The 20,469-nt window shown below is 53.4% G+C and overlaps 1 protein-coding gene across 4 annotated transcripts in view; it reads left to right on the top strand.

Moving 5' to 3' along the window:
• Window positions 1–20,469, top strand: part of HTT (huntingtin) — a 147,275-nt gene that overhangs the window by 100,528 nt on the left and 26,278 nt on the right. For all 4 annotated transcript variants that reach the window (XM_086705562.1, XM_025921615.2, XM_086705563.1 and 1 more), the window contains 7 exons: window positions 8,752–8,959; window positions 13,532–13,673; window positions 16,213–16,392; window positions 16,530–16,706; window positions 16,969–17,045; window positions 18,314–18,452; window positions 19,498–19,620. In XM_086705562.1, the coding sequence (XP_086561688.1) occupies window positions 8,752–8,959; window positions 13,532–13,673; window positions 16,213–16,392; window positions 16,530–16,706; window positions 16,969–17,045; window positions 18,314–18,452; window positions 19,498–19,620 (1,046 nt within the window). The remainder of the gene's footprint in view (window positions 1–8,751; window positions 8,960–13,531; window positions 13,674–16,212; window positions 16,393–16,529; window positions 16,707–16,968; window positions 17,046–18,313; window positions 18,453–19,497; window positions 19,621–20,469) is intronic.

Here is a 20,469-nt window from a genome sequence, read left to right as displayed (position 1 = left end):
CTGGCAGCATGGAACCTGGTTGGGATTCTCTCTCTTCCTCTCTCTGCCCCTTCCCCACTCATTCTGTCTCTCTCTCTGTTTCTCAAAAACAAGTAAACATTTAAAAAAATTACACAGTTGACACAACAAAAAATAGAGGCCGTGGAGGCAATAGAACTAAAAACTTAACGACTTAAACTGACAGACAGCACGAGTGACCTACATCTCCTCTCATAGGAGAGAGTCTGTAACCACTACTCAGCATGACCCCGCTGATCGGCAGTTTCAGTTGCCGGGGCAGGACTCCTTCCTACGGCACAGCCAGAAGAGGAGTTACTGGTGTGAGTTCCCGCAAGTACAGGGGTCACTGTTGTCTTTAGGAACGAGCACCTCAGGCGTTTTAATTCTCTTGCCGCGTTGAGTATTTCACGCTTCGACTCTGATTTCTGTGTTGCCTCTGTCATCCGGTGGGCTTCTTCCTCATGGCCGGAAGGAGACCCCCTGGCCGCCTGCGGTTTCAGCCCTGGCACGAGTCCTGTGAGTGTGCGTGAGCCCCCGGCGCTCTGGCCAACGTGGGCAGGTGACAGATAGGACGGTGTTCATCGAGAGGGAGCGAGGGTCACTTCCTAACGGGAAGGCCAGAGGCGCGGACAAACAGTCGTTGGTCTGCTACAAGCAATACAGCGTGTCGAGTGGAATATTGGAGGCAACCGTGAGAGCTAGAGACAGAAGACACAAGTAGTTGCCTGAAGAGGACGGGGCAGGGCACTCGTACGGTCAGAGCCCCTCTCTGTTCCTGGAGTTTTAGGTCGCGCACGTGCTGCTTTAGTACAAGTTAAAACGCGTGTCAAGTACATACCTCACGGCAAGAGATGGCTGTCGTTCTCAGCCTTTCTTCATTTGGCAAGGATGCGCCCAGTCCGCCCGGCCAGGCTGCGCTCTGGGTGCGTGGCGGTCAGCTAGGCCAGCGTGGCTGTCACAGGGCAGTGGGAAGGACAGTACACAGAGAAGCACAAGTCTGGCTGTTTCTGGGGAGGGACGCGGGTAGTGCGGCGGTGGGCGAAGCTGGTGTGAGGAGGGAGGATGGGGCTCCGAGAGGCTCTGTTCGGCTAAGGCCCAAAGACCGCTGGGAGCGCAGGGGCGAGGGTCGGAGCGGCACTGGGGAGGCAGGCGGGGGCCGGGGTCGCAGAGAAGGAGGCGTCTTCATGGCTGCTTCATTTAATTGCTGTTGCCCTCAGACAGAGGCATGGCCAGGATTCAATTATCCAGCGGACTCGAGTTTCAAACCCTCCTCGTTACTAACGTTGAAAGAATTTTTGTTTTGAAGATCTTTTGATTTATGCTTCACTGACGCACTGTGATGAGTTTAAAGTCAAGAAAATAATTATGCCACATGAAGAATAGGTTATTTTGAGTGTGTTGGTCATTTTGATATTTGGCCACCGGTTGGTTTGGGTCTGATACCAGAAGGACAGCAGTTCATCCCCGAATGCTACTTTCTAACCCTCTTGGGGTAAGAGTGACCCGTCCTGTGTCCTGCTCGTCACGTGGAGTTCTGTGCCATTCAAGGTGTATGCCAGCTCCCCGCTCTCCCTTCCCGCTCTTCCTTTTCTCAGCAGTCCACCGCGGGGCCGTCCAGTAGAGCTTCCTGCATCGTGGGAACATTCCGTCTGCACTGATACAGTTGCCTCCAGCCATTTGTGGCTTTTGGACACTTGAAATGTGGCTAGTGTGATTAAGGAGCTGTTTTTAATTTTATTTAATTTTAATTGACTTAAGTTAGAACAGCCCCATGTGGCTAGTGGCTGCTGTATCAGGACAGGGTCGGGGGGCGGGGCGGGGGGGGCGCTGGGCAGCGTGTTCTACTGAAGAGCTTGGGACTCGATGCCGGGCACGTGGACTTTCCCGCCTTGTCTTGGATGCTGTTCGTTGGTTCAGTATTTGCAAATGAGGTGTCTGTGTGTATATAAATTTCCGTCTCCATCTCCTTTACTTTGCGTTTCTTTTAAAGATACTGGGGGACAGAATTACCGTATTTCATTGGTTTTGAGATGGAGTTTAAATAAATAATCTTGCACGTTTATATAAATAAGGTGCACTTCACATAGAAAGTTGGTAATTTTTATTTATGCTTTGATTGAACAAAGGCAGTGAGTTCCACTCCACCACTAAAAATTGAGACCTTCAACTCTGTCCATTTCAGGTATTATTTCTCAAAATGGGAACTAGTCTGAATAATGGCCTTGACCTCTGGTTTTGTCTTACTCCGGTCCCTTAGAGAAAGGGATAAGAATCCCAAAATCGTTTGCCTGTTTCATGTTCAAACCAACATTAACACATGGCCAAGAAATACACTTGGCCTCCTTCTACAGACCTGGGTATCTAACACCCCGTCCTCTCTGCCGAGATGAGCCAGTTGGAAGCAGGTGGCAGAACACAAGGCACAGGCTGAGAGTGACGTCGCTGTGTTGCTGGTGCGGCTGGGTTGAAGCCCTCTGGCCTGTGGCCACAGTAAGTCCAAGCTGCTTACTGTGTTGGATTCCAAGTCCACATCACGTGCCCTTCCGCACCACAGTCTGCTCCAGATGCCCACTCTGCCAAGGGCAGCAGCAGGTGATAGACCCTCCTGGAAGCAGGGCCGGGGCCGGCTGAAGGCGGGCCCCGCGTGCTCGCTTCCCTCCTTGTGGGCGGAGCAGGAAGGCTGGCAGAGCTCCCTCGTGGTGCTTCTGGAAGGGTCAGTGTTCCACTGCATGCAGGAACACTGGAAGAGGGAGAACATGGTTCCTCCTGCAGTAACAAGATGGACGTTGATCCAGATTCACTCGGGCCGGTGTCAAGGCCTGAGGATGGCCGCACTGCCGGGACGACGGTGTGTGCGGGTGGGGTGGTGCTGCCTTTCACAGGTGGTGCCCCATCAGTCCTTAGAGCGGCTCTGTGAGATCCCCCCTTTACTGATGAGAGAGTTGAGGCTCCGAAAGGTCATATGGTAAAACCCAGAAGGAAAACCCATCCATTTTTTCTGGTCCTTTGTCCTCTGTCTTACACCACGCTGTCTGGGTTGCTGATGGCACTTCCCGCCACACTCAGAGTCCAATAATGCGGAGCCCCTGCCTCCCAAGCCCGCTTCTCCCACCTGCCCCAGCCCTGCGTGCAGTGCTCCTGGACAGACCTCTCTTTCAGCTCCGAGAGGACAGGACAAGGGGGGGGTCTGCTCTGTGCACAGCCTCTGTCTGCCCTCCTGCCTCAGGGTGCCCTTCAGTCCTTTGTCACTGTCGCCTGGCCCCAGGCCCTGGCCCTTCTCCCAGGTCCGCAGGCCCACCTGGCTTCCCTTGCCTCCCAGCCACGCGGGACATTGTGCCCTGGGCCCGGCCTTCTTTCTCTCTGTCTCTGCCAGTGGTCGCTGCTAGGGACTGGGGAGGGAGGCCCCACCCAGGGCATCTTCTAACCCGGGTCAGGTACTCGCACCCCTCTTGTGTGGAGGTTACATAGCTGCTGTAACAAGCAAGCAGCATTTCCGTGGCTCACACAGCAGAGGGCTGTTCTCGTCTGTGTGCCCGTGCAGGACAGTGTTCCTGCTCCCTGGGGCTCTTCTCCCTGTGGAGACCGGAGCCTGGGCCCCTGACCTTCGTGAGGGTCAGCACCCTGGCCTTGGTGGCTGAGGAAGCGCAGAGGGAAGGTAGACAAGACTGCCTTAGGCTGGAAGTGAGCTGCATCCTTTTTCCTGTGTTTCTCTGGTGCAGCTCTTAGCAGCCCCCACCCTTTACAGGGGCTTGCTCGCCCCGGTGGGGGACTGCTTCCCGGAGGGGAGACAGGCCTTGGGGCGCAGGCTGCCACCTGACAGAGACGGAAACCAGGCATTTCCCAGGTGACAAACATCAGAGGTGGGCATCACGGCAGGACCAGCAGCCCCATCGGCCACCTGCCAAGGGCTCCAGACAGACCAGGGGGCTTTCTAGAGCTTTTACCAGTGCATGTGTGTCCCACCCTCCCCTCGGGGTCGGCTCATCTCCAGACAAAGAGACACAGCCCCGCAGTCCCTTCCTCCCATCTCCTCTTCCCTCTGCTCCTCTCACTCCTGCCCCTTGTGTGTCCCGAGTCTCGCGCACACGTTCGCCCGTCCCCGTCGTGCAGCATGTAGTAACACGCATGTTGTCTTCTCTTCTTGCCTGTGGCTGTGCTGAGAACCGCGCCTCTAGCTAAAAACAGACCGACCTGGGGCGCCTGGGGGGCTCAGTCGGTTGAGCGTCTGATTGCGGCTCAGGCCATGATCTCACGGTTCAGGAGTTCGAGCCCCACGTCAGGCTCTGTGCGGACAGCTCGGAGCCTGGAGCCTGCTTCGGGTTCTCTGTCTCCTTCTCTCTCTGCCCCTCCCCTGCTCGTGCCCTGTGTCTCTCAAAAAAATAAATAAACGTAAAAAAAATAAAAACGAAAGAACCAAAATACAAACCGACCCCTTCTCTGTTCTGTGGCTTCCTCCCCTGTCCTCTCTCTCTACTTACTTCACGGCTTTTCACAGTAAACGTCTCTGGAGGTTTTTCCTGCACTTCTCGCGCTGGGCTCTCGCTCTGGTTTCTCCACTTGTAGCCGTGTGACCAGGAGCGTCTGCGCAGAGGCCTCGTGTGCTCCTCCTATGTCTGCGGGACGGATCCCCCGCGGCCCGCCTTCCTTCATGACGCTTTCTTTCCAGCCTCTTAATTGTACGTGTTCCTGGTTTCTGTCTCCCCCCACGCCAGCTTTCCCGAGATGGAAGTGACTTCGTAACACTTGCCTGCTGAAGGGTACAGCGTACCGACCAGATGTGCGAGGACGCTGTGGAGTGATGGCCGCGGTGAGTTCTGGCACCGTCCATCACTTCACGCAGTTACACACTTTATTTTCCTAAGATGTGCTTTCTTGGCGACTTTTAAGTACACCACACGGCAGTGTTATCTAGAGTCCCCATGTGGTACGTTACAGCTTGGGGTGAATAATGGGGATTTGTGCTTTTGACCCTCTTCACCCAATTCTCCCACCCTCACCCCTGCCTCTGGCAGCTACCAGTCTGTTCTTGGCATCTGAGTTCGGTATTTCAGATTCCACACGTAAGTGAGATCATGTGGTTTTAGTCTTTATTTGTGACTTATTTCATTGTATTTTATTTGTTTTTATTTTAGAGCGAGCACGAGTGGGGGAGGGGCAGAGAGGGCGAGAGAGAGAATATCCCAAGCAGTCTCCACACTCAGCGTGGAGCCTAACGCAGGGCTTGATCCCATGACCCTGGGATCGTGACCTGAGCCGAAATCAAGAGTCAGGTGCTCAACCGACCGAGCCACCCGGGGGCCCCAGTCTGATTTATTTCATTTAGCATAACGCCCTCAGGATCCGTCCATGTTGTCACAAATGACAGGATCTCCTTTTTTTATGACCCTTGTGTATGTATGCCACATCTTCTTTACTCCTTCATCTCTTGACGGATGCTGATGTCGTTTCCACGTCTTGGGTGTTGTAACACTGCAGTAAATGTGGGGGTGCAGGTACCTCTGAGATAGCGGTTTTGTTTCCTTCAGATAAATGCTCAGAGGTGGGATCGCTGGATCGTGTGGCCATTTTATTTTTAGTTTCTTGAGGAACATCTGTACTGTTTTCCACAGCGGCTGCAGCAGTTTGCACGAGGGCTCCCCTTTGTCCACATCCTCGCCAACGCTTGCCTTTTTGGTAGTAGCCATCCTAGCAGGGGGGAGGCACGAGCTTGTAGTGGGTTTGATTGCCGTTTCCCTGACCGTGGCGGATGTGGAGCGTCTCTTCGTGCACCTGTTGGCCATCTGTGTGTCTAGGGGAAAATGCCTGTGTCGGTCTTTTGCCCACTTATTAATCGGATTCTTCGGTTGTCTGCTATTGAGTTGTATTAGTCCCTTATATTTTCTGGACATCAGCCTCTTGCGAGATGTGTTGTTTGCACATATTTTCTTCAGTTCTGTAGGTTGCCTCTTCATTTTGTTGGTCGTTTGCTGTGCAGAAGCTTTCGGTTTGGTGTGGTCTCACCTGCTTATTTCTTTTTAAATATTTTTATTTTAATTTTATTTTTATTTTTTATTTTTTTAAATTTTTAAATTTATTTTTGAAGGAGAGAGAGACAGAGCATGAGCCAGGGAGGAGCAGAGAGAGAGGGAGACACAGAATTTGAAGCAGGCTCCAGGCTCTGAGCTGCCAGCATAGAGCCCAATGCGGGGCTTGAACTCACGAACCGTGAGATCGTGACCTGAGCCGAAGTCGGTCGCTCAACCGACTGAGCCACCCAGACGCCCCGGCACCTGTTAATTTTTTATTTTGTTGCTTGTGGTTTAGGCGCCACGTCCAAAAAATTGTTGCCAAGACCCAAGTCAATAAGCTTTCCCCTGTTTTCTTCTAGGAGTTCTGCGGTTTCAGGTTCTACATTTAAGTCTAATTGATTTCGAGTTCATTTTTGTGAGTGGTATAAGGCGGGGATCCAGTTTTCTTCTTTATCTGTGAATATCCAGTTTTCCTCACACCATTTAGCAAAGAGGAGTCTTTTCTCCTTTGGGTATTCTTGCTCCTGGTTCCTATCCTTGGTCTCTCTTCTCTCTCTCCTGGTATCTCTGTCTCTCCTCCTCTGTTTCTCTTACACTCCCTGTCTCTGTCTCTGTCTCCCACCTCACTGTCAGTAGGACTGTCTCCTTTGTGACCTGGCTTGGTCATTGCTGCAGAGATGACTCATCATTGTCTACATAGTCTGGGTCGCCCCACGGACTTGACTGCCTTGATCTCTCGTGTCCGTCCTCCTCGTAGCTGTGTGACTTGGTGTCTTGCCAGCACGTCACACTTAGGATAAAAATTGAACTCGTCCCCTGGCATAGCTGCTTTACTCTGGCTCCTTTTTGCCACTTTGTTCCGTCCTCACCGTGGGAGATGCTCAGACCCCAGCGTTGCTGCTGACTCCTCCCCGCCCCAACGAGCCGCCTGACTTCCTCTGCTCTCCCGTCCACTTCGCCCTCTCTGCTGACGAACCCCCTGCCCCCAGAGGCCGTGAGAACCTTCCTAGCAGCCCTGCTTGCTGGTCATTTGTTCTGGCCCGTGCCTTGCTGAGCCCTTCGCTCAGGTTTTACTGTTTGATGCTCTGAGCAGCTGCTGCTCCTAATTCCATTTTGCACATGAGAAAGCTGAGACCCGGGTGATGTGCAGCCAAGGCCAGGTAAGTGGGGGAGCCGTGGTCTGATTCCAGAGCCTGCACTGCATCCCAGGCACCTGGAACACAGCTCTGACTGTGGGTTCCTGCCCCTGTTCCGTGAACCCCCTCCTCCGTGGTCTGTCACTCCCTGTGCTCTCCGGCCTGGCTCCCCTATTCCTTCAGGACAGTGCCTGCCTCTTCCCTCGTGTCCACTGGCCCTCAAGGAGCCCGTGCAATAATGGAGGGCACGGAGAAGGACCGGGCCCGGGCTGAGTGGGCCGGAGGTGGGTGATGCTGTCCATGCAGCACCCAGAGAAAGCCCTGGAAATGGAGCCAAAGACAAGACGAGCGCTGGACGTCTCACTGGAACTGATCTTCTGAGTATGTCTGCCGTGCTCCCCGGGTGCCCCAGGAGGCTAGCCCGGTGTCATGTGCTGTGACTCTCCTGCTTTGGTTAGTTCTCTTTCTCTGCCTCAGGTCAGAGGCACAACAGTCACAAAGTAGTAGGGAACAAATACACAAAGCATAGTCTGTCTGTGTTTGCCCACGTTAGGGCCCCTTTGCACTTGGGATGTTGTAGAACCTAAACCGGAAATAAGATTTTGACTCCCCAGCTGTGGCGCCAGGAGACTCGAGATACAGAAGGCAGGGAGCCGTTGGCAGCCCCCACCTGTGTTAGGTCTTCCTGCTGGGCTCGCAGCGCGTGCGTGTCTGCTGGTCCTTGGGGCGAGGGCCAGCTCATGTGGAGCCCGGGCAGATGGCACGGGAGGCGTCTTGAGCTGACTTTGTATCTGTCTAAAGGAGGGGATAGAATGAAATCGCTAATTCCCGGAGGGGATTTGTCCAGACCTTGAGGGTGATGCCGTGGACAGGCTTGTGGGCAGAGGGCCACCGGGCGTGCCGCTGACGTGCCCAAGCGGAGCAGGTGGCTGGCTGCGTGGTGGCCCCACCCCAGGAGGGCCCGTGCTGGCCCTGTGCTCCAGTCTGTGGAGCGTGGGCTGGGGTCTGGCGTGGGCACTTGCCGTGGTGCAGCCCACATGGGACCCCAGGCCTCCCAGAGCTCAGCCTTTCCACACTGAGCAGAGAGGAGCCGACCCGGGCCCTCCAGCCCCTGCCATCTCTAATTTCTGGGGCTTTCTCTGCTCACCACGGGCTCTCGAGGCTTCTTTGCAAACAAGGAGACGTTTATTACGTTATGAGTGGGGTGTCGCGAGGGTCCTGCCGCTCCTACCAGAGTAGCCTTGCTGTCCCGGGGCAGTAACCTGTGGCACCCGGTGTGGGCCACCTGCTCCTCAGTGGAGCTGGGTCCGCTGTCACGGCGCAGGTGCGGCTCTTGGCGCGGGGCTCCTGGGGAACTTGCTAACAGGGGCGGAAGAGAAGGCCCGGCGAATAAGGCGTCAGCTCCCGTGGCTGCTCCGTTAGATAAGCAGCATGTCTGGGTTTTGCATCAAAAGCCCAGTTTTCTAAGTGCCAAATGCTTTGTGTAAGTACAGGAGAAAGCTGAGGGTGTACCTTTTGTGTAAAGTCTTCCTGTGGCCACAGAGCGTCGGGCCCCAGTGAGCCGCCAAGACATTTCCCTCTCAGTTCTACTTTTGGCTTGTTTCTAGGAATGTTCCGTAGGATCACAGCAGCCGCCTCCAGACTCCTCACGGTGGACAGCAGCGACAGCAGCTTCTACGGCCTGGACAGGCTGAACGCGCAGGTGCGCGCCATGGTGCCCACGCATCCGGCGCTCGTGCTGCTCTGGTGCCAGATCCTGCTGCTCGTCAGCCACACCGACCACCGCTGGTGGGCAGAGGTGCAGCAGACCCCCAGGTACGCCCGCCCCCGTGGGCCGGGACAGCGGTCAGCGGGAGGTCTGGCCCCGTGTCCGTGAGGCTTTGTGCAGATTCCGCTCTCTGTGCGTCCTCCTCTCGTGGGGAGGAACGTGGTCAGACCAGAGGCATTTACAATAGCTGCTGCTTTTTAAGTGTGGTTTCTTTGACAAGTTCTTCGACACTGTCCCTCTTGTGGTTCCTTCTGGTCATGCTGTGTCCCTCTTGCTGGGCTCTCGTCCTTAAATTGGTTCCAGAGCCAGACGTGTTGCAATGTCTTAACTTCATTGTAAGTTAAATGTGGTTCTGGTTATTCTTAGATAATGAAGTAATTACTGAGCAGCATTTCAGAAGTACTTGGAAATGCCCTCTTTTTTATCATTCGAGAAGACTTACTAAGTATCTGATTGGGGGTGACCCCCTTTCTGCAAAGAGTTTTCAGGCGTAAGCCTTGATTTCTGGGCATTTGCACACACGTGGGAATGAAGCTTTGCCACCCATCCCCCAAGCTGGGTCCTCAGTGTGGTGTTTCTGGAAGGCTCGAGGGCCCGTGGTGAGCAGAGAAAGCCCCAGAAATTAGAGATGGCAGGGGCTGCAGGGCCCGGGTCGGCTCCTCTCTGCTCAGCGTGGAAAGGCTGAGCTCTGGGCGGCCCGGGGTCCCATTTGGGCCGCGCCGCTGCTTTCAGCTGGAAAATCCAGTGTTGGCAGGCGTCACTCACTATCCGCTCCGTGCTGTGTGTTGCGGAAGACGCAAAGGAACAGTAACACCCGTTTCCGGCCCTCAGCGTGCTTACGGTTTACTTGGGGAAGACAGGCTACTGGAAACATTTGAAATGCTTCGAGAACATTGTTAAGTTTGTCACGATGACGACCGACGGTAAGAGTCAGGGACAGAGAATGCGTGTCTTCCGCGTCGGTGCTTCCTCAGGGCACACACCAGGCAGCTGCCAGGCTTATTAGAACCAGGGTTGGTTCACCAGGTCACTGGCGGGGCCTGGGACTCTGCTCCTCCGCCAGGCTCCCGGGTGGAGTGATGCTCTGGTCCACGGAGCACACGCCGGGCGAGGCCCTGAGTCCCTGAGGAGTGGGCCTGAGAGCAGCCGGGGGCTCGTGCCAGAGACCCGGACTGTGCGTGCCTGTAGAGAATGCGTGGAGTGCACGTGTGTGCGTGTGTAGAGTGTGTGTGCCCGTAGGGTTTGTGCGTGTGCGTAGAGCACGTATGTGTGTGAGGGCGTGTGTGTGGAGGGCACGTGTGTGTGCACACAAGGTGACAACATACTGGTGGTTGAATCTAGGTGAAGGGTGTGTGACTGCTCATCGAATTAACCTTTCAGCTCTTCTGTTGGTTGGAAAGTCTTCGGAGTAAAAGTTCAGGAAAACAGATCTAGGAAGTCGGGACATTTGAGACCGCCTGGCTCTGGACGGCTCACAGGAGGTTTGCTCCAGAGGGAGACACGTGGGAAGCGGCTGTGAGTTCGAACGGCTCCAAATCCTCCCCACCCGGGACGTTACAGGCGCTTCCCTTCTAGGCCTCGGAGCGGGTGCAGGGCGGTGTCATTACAGTTTTCATTCGTGTTTCTCTCATGACTTAGAAAGTCAGTCGTGTTTTCACGTGCCTGTTGGCCATTTGTATACCTTCTGTTGTAAAGTACACATTCAGATGTTTGCTGTTTTTTAAGATTTGGCTGTCTATTGTCTTGTTACTGGGCTGTAAATTTTTTATATTCTGGATGTAAGCTCTTTGTCAGAGGTAACGTTAAAGTTCTCTCTCGTTCTGTGGTTTGCTGTTTTATCTTCATGATTTAATTTGAGCAGAAACGTTAAAATTCTATGCAATCAAGTTTGTCAGTTATTCTGGTTCATTCTTTTTCTGTCCAACCCAAGAAATGTGTGCCTCCCCCAAGAGCACCAAGATTGTCTTCTGTGGCTTCTTCTGGAAGTTCCATAGCGTTGGTGCTCACCGCTACGAGCTAACGTTTGTGTGTGACGAAACGTGCGGGGTGCTTCGGTCCGCATTGCGTGTGGAAAAGGCCGTCCCGCCTCTGTTGAGTCCCTGTGGCACCTGCCTCAGAACCCAGTAGGCACCGGTGTGCGGACCTGCCTCTGGGCCCTGCTCACGGCCGTCCCTCCGCGCTGCCGGCACCGCCACTGCGTCCCTCGGCCGCCCTGCCGCTCCCCCAGCTTCCCTTCACGTTCAACATGGCTTTGGCTCTTTTACGTTCTTTGCGTTTCCACCTGTATGTCTTCGAATCCGGTTGTGAGTGCAGACGAGCCAGCGGCGGGGGCTTGACTGAGCTTGCAGCCGGTCTGGAGAGTGATCTGGGGAGCCCCTGTCCCGCATCCAGTCTTCCCGTCTTCGAACTTGGCCTCTCTCCCTGCTGAGTTAGGTGCTGCGTGTGCCACGACCGTCTCCTAGTGTCTGGCGTACGGGGGTCACGCGTGTTTCTGAATTGTTTCTGCGCTTCGTCTGGGATGGCGTGTCAAGTGCTGCTTTCAGAAGTGTTTTGTTTTACGTGGTGTGCCGCCAGCTTCTGGAAATGCAAGTGGTTTTGTGTACTGACTTCACGTCCCGAGACCTGGCCCGACTCGCGCGGGGGCCCCAGGAGGCTTCTCTGTGCACACACACGTGTCACCTCCAGGTGGAGACTTTGCACTTCTTCCTTCCCCACTCGCATTCCTGCTTTCCTCTCTTCTGCTTCAGGACGCTGACCAGGCCCTCCACACAAGGCTGGCCTCCTGTGTGTGTGTTTCTCGTGGGGTCCACGGGTGCCACTTCCATAACGGCTCCTGTCCACTTGCTGTCCAGGGCGGTGGAAGAGATGGACTTCGCCACTTGACAGCATTTAAGACACGGAAACCGCAGAGGTGTTATTAATCGCAGTGTTTCGCTTCCCTTTTTTAAAAATTTGTTGTTTTAAGTAATCTCTATCCCTAACGTGGGGCTCAGACTCACAACCCCGAGACCTAAGAGTCACATGCTCCACAACAGAGCCAACTGGGGGCCCCAGAGAAGACAAAAACAGATTTAGTCAGTAGACTTAAATGCTTGAAAAATCCGAACAACCTCGAGAGTCAGTCACTGTCAGAGGCTGCAGGCGTCCCCTTTGCTTTGGGGAGCTGTGTAGGTGGAGCACCCGCCATGGCCACAGGGCCCCTTCGACCAGGTGGGTGTGCAGGAAGAGTCGCGCTCCTCCGGTCTGCCATGCTGGATCCTTGCCGGTCTCTTTCCATTAGTGTTAGGTGCTTGTGTGTGTGTGGGCGGGGGCAGTGTATGCGTGGTTATGTGTGTCGTATTTGTGGTGTGCGTACGGTCTGTGTACGGCGAGTGTTTGGTATTTGTGTGGCGTGTGTTTGGCTCTTTTTGTGTTGGTGGGAGTTAACCCGCTAAGTGCCTCCATCAACTCTGGGATGTCCTGTTCAGACCACCCGCTCCTTTTCTGTTGCGTGTGCCTTTGTTTATTCTGACGTTACGTCAGAAACCTCTGCATCTGTGAATTGTTTTCTGGGGCTGGCAGGAGGGCTGAGAAGAGGAGACGTTTCTGTTTGTCGGTTTTAAATTGACTTACGACTTACAATACAGGACAACCCACTCTCGTACCAAGTGTCAGGTGAATGCCACCACAGTCACGATATAGATCAGTGCTGTCACCTCAGAAGATTCCCTGCGTCCTTCGTGGTCACCCCCATACCCTGCCACTGGTCCATGCTCTGTGCTTGTGTGTAGCCTGTTGCACGGTGCCGTTTGGATGGAGTCACACAGTCCGCGCTTCTTCAGTCTGGCTTTGTCACTTGGCGCACTGTATTTAAAGGTCTTTTATGGCGCTGGCGCGCATGTACCGGTGATCTGTTCTTGGGATCAGCGAGTAGTATTCCCTTGTCTGCGTGACAACAGCTGGCTCGTCCATTCACCAGGTGAGAAAAGGCAAAGTGCAGTTTGAACAGGTTTCTAACCTGTAGAATATTTTAGACCAGTTCCCTTGTAAATCCCGAAGTGTCAGAAGAGAAGTTGACACATTCCAGAACATTCTCGTCCTCGTGTGACCTCTGTCTCCACTAAGCTCTTTGCCACCGAGGGAAGGAGATTGTCCTCACACTTAGGCCGGGGCAAGTTTGTGGGAGTGGCAACAAGTGTGTGAAGGGTTGTGGCGGAATCGAGGGTTCCGAGTGTGTGATTCCCCTGGGCTGAGAAAGAAAAAGACTGGCTTCCCTAGAGGCGGTGGATTTTGCACACCTGCTCTCTGCCGGGACCTCGGTGAGCGTGCGCTTCCCTGGTGACTCGTGAAACACGGTAGGCAGCTCGTGCGGGTGCCGGCGCTGGGGTCCCCACGGCAGCTGCCTTGTCCGGCGCGGTGGCCGAGAGCCTCGGCGCCTGAGTGCCCATCCACCTGCAGCCTCGGGCCGGCCTTGGCCTTTAGGTCAAGCATTTGGCGGTTTGCCCGTGAGACCCTCTTCTTTCTTTCGTTTTCCACGCATGCGCTGCCGTAGCTCAGAGGCCAGCGGCTAAGAGCGCACGTCACACACGCGGTGGGGGTGGCCGTCCCAGAGGCGTCAGCACGCCTGTTCCTCCTTCCAGGAGACGTAGTCTGTCCAGTACGAAGTCACTCGGCCCCCAGATGTCCGGAGAGGAGGGGGACTCCGACGCGGCCAGTAAACCCGGAATGTGCAACAGAGAAATAGTGCGGCGGGGAGCTCTCATTCTCTTCTGCGATTATGTCGTAAGTCGGGAAACGAGGGGTGTGGTGGGGCAGGGGCAGCTTCCGCGGAGCCACCTCCTGCCACCCAGCCACCAGCCCGGAGACCACAGGACCGTGGACCGCAGCGAGCGTTGGGTCCCGCTCCGGCTGGTCGCGGAAGGAAGGTTTGTCTGCAGGTCCCGTGCCTCTGGCACCTGGTCGGCCTGCCTGTGTGATAGGAACGAGCCGAGAGTGTGACTTTTGAGTGCGGCTCTCCTACGAGGTTCGTCATCTGTGGGAAGGGCCTTAGGGACCTGTTGCTTCATTTTAAAGTTGCTTCCTGGGGTGCCTGGGGGGCTCAGTCAGTTGGGCCTCCGAGTTCGGCTTAGGTCAAGATCTCACGGTTCGTGGGTTCGAGCCCCTTGTCGGGACCTGTGCTGACAGCTCGGAGCCTGGAGCTGCTTCGGATTCTGTGTCCCCCTCTCTCTCTGCCCCTCCCCGGCTCACACTCTATCTCTCTCTCTTTCAAAAATAAATAAATGTTAAAAAAAATTTTTAAGTTAAAAATTCCCTGGTTAAATGCCATCCGTTTTATTTTATTTTATTTTATCTTTTATTTTACTTTATTTTTATATTACGTTATGATATTATTTTGTTTTTGAGTTTATTGATTTTGAGAGACACAGAGACAGCATGAGTTGGGGAGGGGCAGAGAGAGAGGGAGAGAGAAATCCCAAGCAGGCTCCACGCTGTCAGCGCAAAGCCCAGTGCGAGGCTCAAACTCACCAATCATGAGATGATGACCTGAGCCGAAACCAAGAGTCGGATGCTTAACCGACTGAACCACCCAGGTACCCCATATGCCGTCCTTTTCAAAAAGATAGCATTTGCGGAGCTGTTGGCCATCAAATGAGCATCACATGTTTCACAGAGAAAATTGATAAAAAGCAGGGGTGCCTGGGTGTCTCAGTTGAGTGTCTGACTCTTGATTTTGGCTCAGGTCACGTTCTGACGATTCATGGGATTGAGCACCTTGTCAGGATCTGTGCTGACAGCATGGAGCCTACTTGGGATTCTCTCTCTCCCTCTTTCTCTGCTCCTCTCCTCCTCGTGCACACTTTCTCTCAAAATAAACATGAAGAAAAAAGAAGAAAATTAACAAAAACCAATAAACAGAAGAAGATACCATCTCCTTGTAATTGCATTACTCAAGAAACCTGTTGAGGCATTTTGGCTGGAATTTGGTGCTTTTCCTCTCCCAATACAGAGCATGTGCACGTCTTTGGCACTAACATGGCACCATGCACATGCTGTTTTCACACAGCAGAGGGCATGACATTCTCAGTCGGAAAGGAAGGGGACTCTTTCAAGGAACTAGTTGTCATCAGAGAGATTTTTTATTGCTACTCACTTTTTTTACTTACATTCTTTACATTGACATAGTTTTTCTATCTTATTCTACTTTTGAGAAATAATTACATGATGCTTTCACAGAAATGTAAGAAAAATACGAATTTTATAAACTAATGCTATCAAGTTATCCCCCATAGAAAATATTAATCAGTAACCGTGTCAAAGAATTGTTCTTATTTTACAGTTTCTGCCTAGGAGGATTATGAATTAAGATGAGAAAGCAACATACATATTTAAAGATGGGGAAGAAAAAGGCGAGGGGGGGGCGCCTAAGTGGCTCAGCCAGTTAAGTGTCTGTCTGGCTTTGGCTCAGGTCTGATGTCACCATTCGTGAGTTCGAGCCCCACATCAGGCCCTGTGCTGACAACTCAGAGCCTGGAGCCTGCTTTGGATTCTGTGTCTCCCTCTCTCTCTGACCCTCTCCCGCTCACACTGTCTCTCTCTCTCTCTCTCTCTCTCTCAAAAATAAATAAACCTTAAAAAAAAATAATAAAAAAAATAAAGACAGATATTTATTTCCTTATAAATCTTAAGTTTCACCCCTTAATGTCCATGTGGAATTTGTTCATATTTTGGATTCAGGCGTTCTGTCAAAACTGTGACAGTTGTGGGAGCCCTTTTTCTCCAGTGACCTGTCACAGGATTGGAGAAGGAGAACCAGAGAACACTCTCACTCTCGTTGGGCTGGATCGAAGCCCGGACAGAGCAGGGCCTGCCGTGCATGGGAGTGTCTGTCACCTGGTCTCCTGCATCACGGCTCGGTCCAGTCACCTGAGGGCAGGGCGATGTCGGCCCCGCTGTGCCCGCTGCCCTGGGGTCACTGGTCCATGGCAGGCGCCCGTTGACCCCTGTAGCCCTGGGCCTTGCTCCTCTCTCCCCCTACCCCTTGGCCGGTGTCCCTCGGAGCTGTGCTGGAGTGTCACATTTCCCTGGCGGGGTCTGACATCCAACAGCTTTGGCCACATCGTAGGGTTGAAGGCAACGGAGTCTGTGAAGTGAGCTCCGACCCTGATGATCATTGGTGGTCAGACACTGGACGTTTTCAATGAAGATCATAATTTGGGATTTGTTTTCCCCTTCCTACCTCTTGTGGCCTTTTCTGTGGCATCAGTATCCGTTCTGTGCTTGTCTACTTGGAAACGAGTCTTTCACTGTCTTTTTTCCTCAGTGTCAGAACCTACACGATTCAGAGCACTTAACGTGGCTCATCGTGAATCATATTCAGGACCTGATCAGTCTGTCCCATGAGCCTCCCGTGCAGGATTTCATTAGTGCTGTTCACCGGAACTCCGCCGCCAGTGGCCTCTTCATCCAGGCAATTCAGTCTCGTTGTGAGAACCTTTCAGCCGTAAGTCTCTCTAGTGACGACTGTTGCCAGTCCGTTTTTTTCTCTGCCTTAAACACGTACCGTCGGAACTTTGAAACTGCTGATGTCCGGTTGGCAAAATCCTGTGCCCTTGCTGCTTTCCTTCTCCCCACCTCCAGCCCACCACCCTGAAGAAGACGCTTCAGTGCTTGGAAGGGATCCACCTCAGCCAGTCAGGCGCCGTGTTAACACTGTATGTGGACAAGCTTTTGTGCACCCCGTTCCGAGTGCTGGCTCGCATGGTCGACACCCTTGCCTGTCGCCGCGTGGAAATGCTTTTGGCCGCAAATTTGCAGGTACTAGAAAAACACTGAGACTGATTTTTACTGAGAAGTTAGCAGAGCAGGCAGAACAGTTGGCTGGTTTTTTCCTCCACAGGCATAGTCTTCACATGGCCGCTGAGGGACACATATACAAGATGTGTAAATTCCTTGTGTGCCTGATACGAGTGCTGCCTGTACTTTCTACTCGTAAACTGTACACGTTACTCTTTGCTTTTTAAATCAGCGCAAGGTTATTTGGATTCATTACGTGCTGACGTGTTATTGTCCACTGCAGAGCAGCATGGCCCAGTTGCCGGTGGAGGAACTAACCAGAATCCAGGAATACCTTCAGAGCAGCGGGCTGGCTCAGAGGTAATGCTACAACCAGGCGTTCCTTGCTTTTGGATATAAAGGCTTCGATCTGTAAGGGGATAAGCTCAGGACGAGAGATCGATGTGCCTTGTAGGTGAGTTTACCGCAGAAGGGCCTTGAGAGAAGGCCTTCCTAAGTGACACGGAATGGGACTCACTTTATAAAAAGGGAGATGAACAGACAGCACTGTGTCTGCCGTCGGAGCAGACACGCCTGCGTCCCCTTGGCTGCCTGAGAGGTTGTACGTGTTCACCAGGCTGTGACAGAGGAGAGGGTCACTCGCCTTATCTTCGCAAAACCGCAGCGTGTAACCTAACTGCTGCGCAACAGCGGGCCTGTCTGAAAGACGTTACCCAGTTTTCGGTGTGCAAGAATTATATTTGCGTCTTGTTAAAATGTTACCTCTGTGTGGTATTTATCACCTGATTTTGTTGCATAGTCTTTTAGAAGCCTTATCAGAAATCCTGACATCTGTTATCGATTTCTTCAACTAAATAAATAAAATATGTTTTACCTTTAGATTTTACCTTTTGCCCTCACAGGGGGGAAGGCGTGTGCCTGTGAGCGCATGCGCGCGCGTGTGTGTGTGCAAGAGAGACAGAGAGACAGACAGGGAGAGAGCCAGAGAGGGAGAGCGGGAGGGAGAACGGGGTAGAATGCCTGTGCTGTGGATCGTTGCCGGTGTCTTCCCTGGGGAAGGGGCCTAACCGGGTAGACAGCACACGGTTTGGACGGACGTGCAGTTTGCTGGGCCGGTCATACTGTCATTTGCATCATGAAGTCGTTGCTCTCTTAGCAGATAGCGGAAAGTCAAACCATTATTTTTTGATTCTACATTTAGATTTCAGACCAGATGAGGAAGATTATATAAATATCTTGTTCAAGGTGAGGTGCTTCTTCTATGAAGTGAACATAAATTGGTATAAATTTTATCGTGTTGGGAGAATCAATGGGAGATTTTGTGCACTTGGGTCTTAGAATAGATGATCTATTTTGCATTTGTAAAGAATGCTTTTATTAGCTGTTAAACCATGTTATTGCCTGTTAGGATGTTCGAGTATAAATGAAATGTCTGCAAAACGTTGGTGGGGCATGAACTGTGCTGTTAAAAATAAGCCAGAGCCTGAAGCTGCATCACCACCTGTCTGAGCATTGTTGAGGCAGCTCTGAAGAAAACGTGTCAGATGTGTCGCATCCTGCTTTAGGAAGCCACCGTTACTTCTTACCCGTGAAGCCGTGCTCTAACCCCACGTGTGGTCCTATTCCAGACACCAGAGGCTGTACTCCCTGCTGGACAGGCTTCGTCTTGCTACCGCACCGGGCTCCCGTGGCCCTTCTCCTCCAGTCACGTCCCACCCGCTGGACGGGGATGGGCCCCTGGCACTGGAGACAGTCATTCCAGACAAAGTAAGTGTCTGGCCGTGTGTGCGTGTGACACACAGGGCCCGGGCACTCCGTGCTCCCGTGAGCCTTTGGCAAATCCAGAGGGTGCAGCGGGGCGGCTCAGGCAGCGGGGCGTCCTGAAACGTGGCGTGGCTCCCGAGGGCTCTCCGCCCGTCCTGCTTCTTGCTGGCAGTGGGCGGGGTCCCATCACTGACAGGATGCCTTAGGTCCAGCCCAGGTCATCAGCAGGAAGTGTGGGGTGAGAGGAAACGCTGATTTGGGACACTTCTGGCGTCAAGCAGAGGGGCATCGGCACGGTTAGCAAACGGGAGGCAGGGGAGGAGTGGCCGTGGCCCACGTAGCCCGAAGTGCCTGCCCCCCTGGCCTGTCTCCCTCTCCTTAAACCTGCCGACCTGCGTGCTGAGCTCACCGTCCCAAGGACCCTGGTACTTGCCGTCACCCTTAGTACTCAAACTGCAGAGCTGGGGACCATTTGGGGCCTCGACAGATCCTTGGTACTCTGTTTTCTGGAGGGAGGTCAGCGTAGATGTGAACTTGGATTTTGAAAACCCATAGCCCAGGCACAGAGTGGCAAAGTTCAGGCCTCTACACTCAGATTCGATTTGTTCGGAGCCTCTGCTGCACTGGCCTTGGAGAGGAAGGAGCGAGGCAGACACCCCAGTAGAAGGTGATCAGAGCATTCCCAGGCGAGGGGTGGACAGTGGGTGAGGGCACAGGGAGGAGGGCCTGCTGGCCCCACACTTGAGCTGTTAGGAGGGCACTGGAATGTTCACCGGGTAAGGGAGGAGAGGCTGTCCAGTAGGTAACGGCGAGTCCAAAGACAGCCTTGTAGCAGTTCCCGTGGCAAAGGCCTGTGGTTTGGTGAGCAGCCGCACGGCCAGCTGGAATCCAGTTTTACTGAAGCTGCATTCACGGCCCATCTGGGGCCCCCTGTCCTTTGGTCTGGGGCCACAGGATGTGAGGGGCAGTGATCACAGAAACAGCACGTGTTCAATAGGGTTGAAGCCCCTGCCCAACTGCATGGCGTTCTCCTTTTTCTTCTTCCCAGGACTGGTACCTACGTCTAGTCAAATCCCAGTGCTGGACTAGGTCAGATTCTGCGCTGCTGGAAGGGGCAGAACTGGTGAATCGGATTCCTCCCAGTGACATGAGCACGTTCATGATGAACTCGGTACGGTGGAGAGCAGCAGGACGCCGGCAGGATGCTGGACTGGCTTCATTATCACGTGACTGACTGAGGACGTGTGCCACTCGCTCTTCTGCCTTAATGGCAGAGACTCTAATCCAGACAGGATGGAGCATGGGAGTCTCTGGGCTAGGTGGGACGGGACATGGAGAGACTAACCCATTCAGGGGAGAAATTAGGGAGACATTAATCCAGACGGGGCAGGACGAGGCGAGACTCTAACCCAGACGGGGCATGACGAACGGAGGCTCTAACCCGGGGGTGGGGGGTGCAGGACAAGAAGAGGCTCTAACCCAGACGGGCAGGACATTGTTTCAGCCACATTAGAATCCAAAAGGAAGTAAATTGTGTTTAATTCAGCTTTTCATGCCCTTGAAGGAAATAGGTTCTCAGATTATTGTCTGTTCCCATTGCATATTCTCATAGTCATGAGGAAAGGTATTGAAATGGTATAGTACACGATTTAACTGACTCTCATGGCATTCCGGAAATTGATCTTCAGTAAGGCCCCTCCCCTTATGTTATGTAGTGAGGTCCTCTTGCCCCCACTACTTATAGTGAGGGCCTTGTACCTCTCCTACATACAGTGAGGTTCCCTCCATTACTTGTAGTCAGGCATTCCCCAGCCCCTCACTAGATGTCATGAGGTCCCCGTCCCCACCCTTGATGTCGTGTAGGCATGCAGGCAGAGCCGACCCAGGAGGCCCTTGCAAAGCATCCGAGTCCCTGTCCCAGCTCTTGGGCAGGTCCTGTGAGGAGTGGAGCCCTCCCCTTCTGTACCATCCACAGCCTTTGCTTCCTTCCCAGACTTCCTGGGGCAAGCAACTGACTAAA

This window comes from Puma concolor, chromosome B1 (genome assembly GCF_028749965.1).
Source record: "Puma concolor isolate L17-30 chromosome B1, mPumCon1.1.hap2, whole genome shotgun sequence".
Classification (NCBI taxonomy): Eukaryota; Metazoa; Chordata; class Mammalia; order Carnivora; family Felidae; genus Puma; species Puma concolor.
Note: the sequence above shows the minus strand (reverse complement) of the source record. Positions and strands in the feature narration are given on the sequence as shown.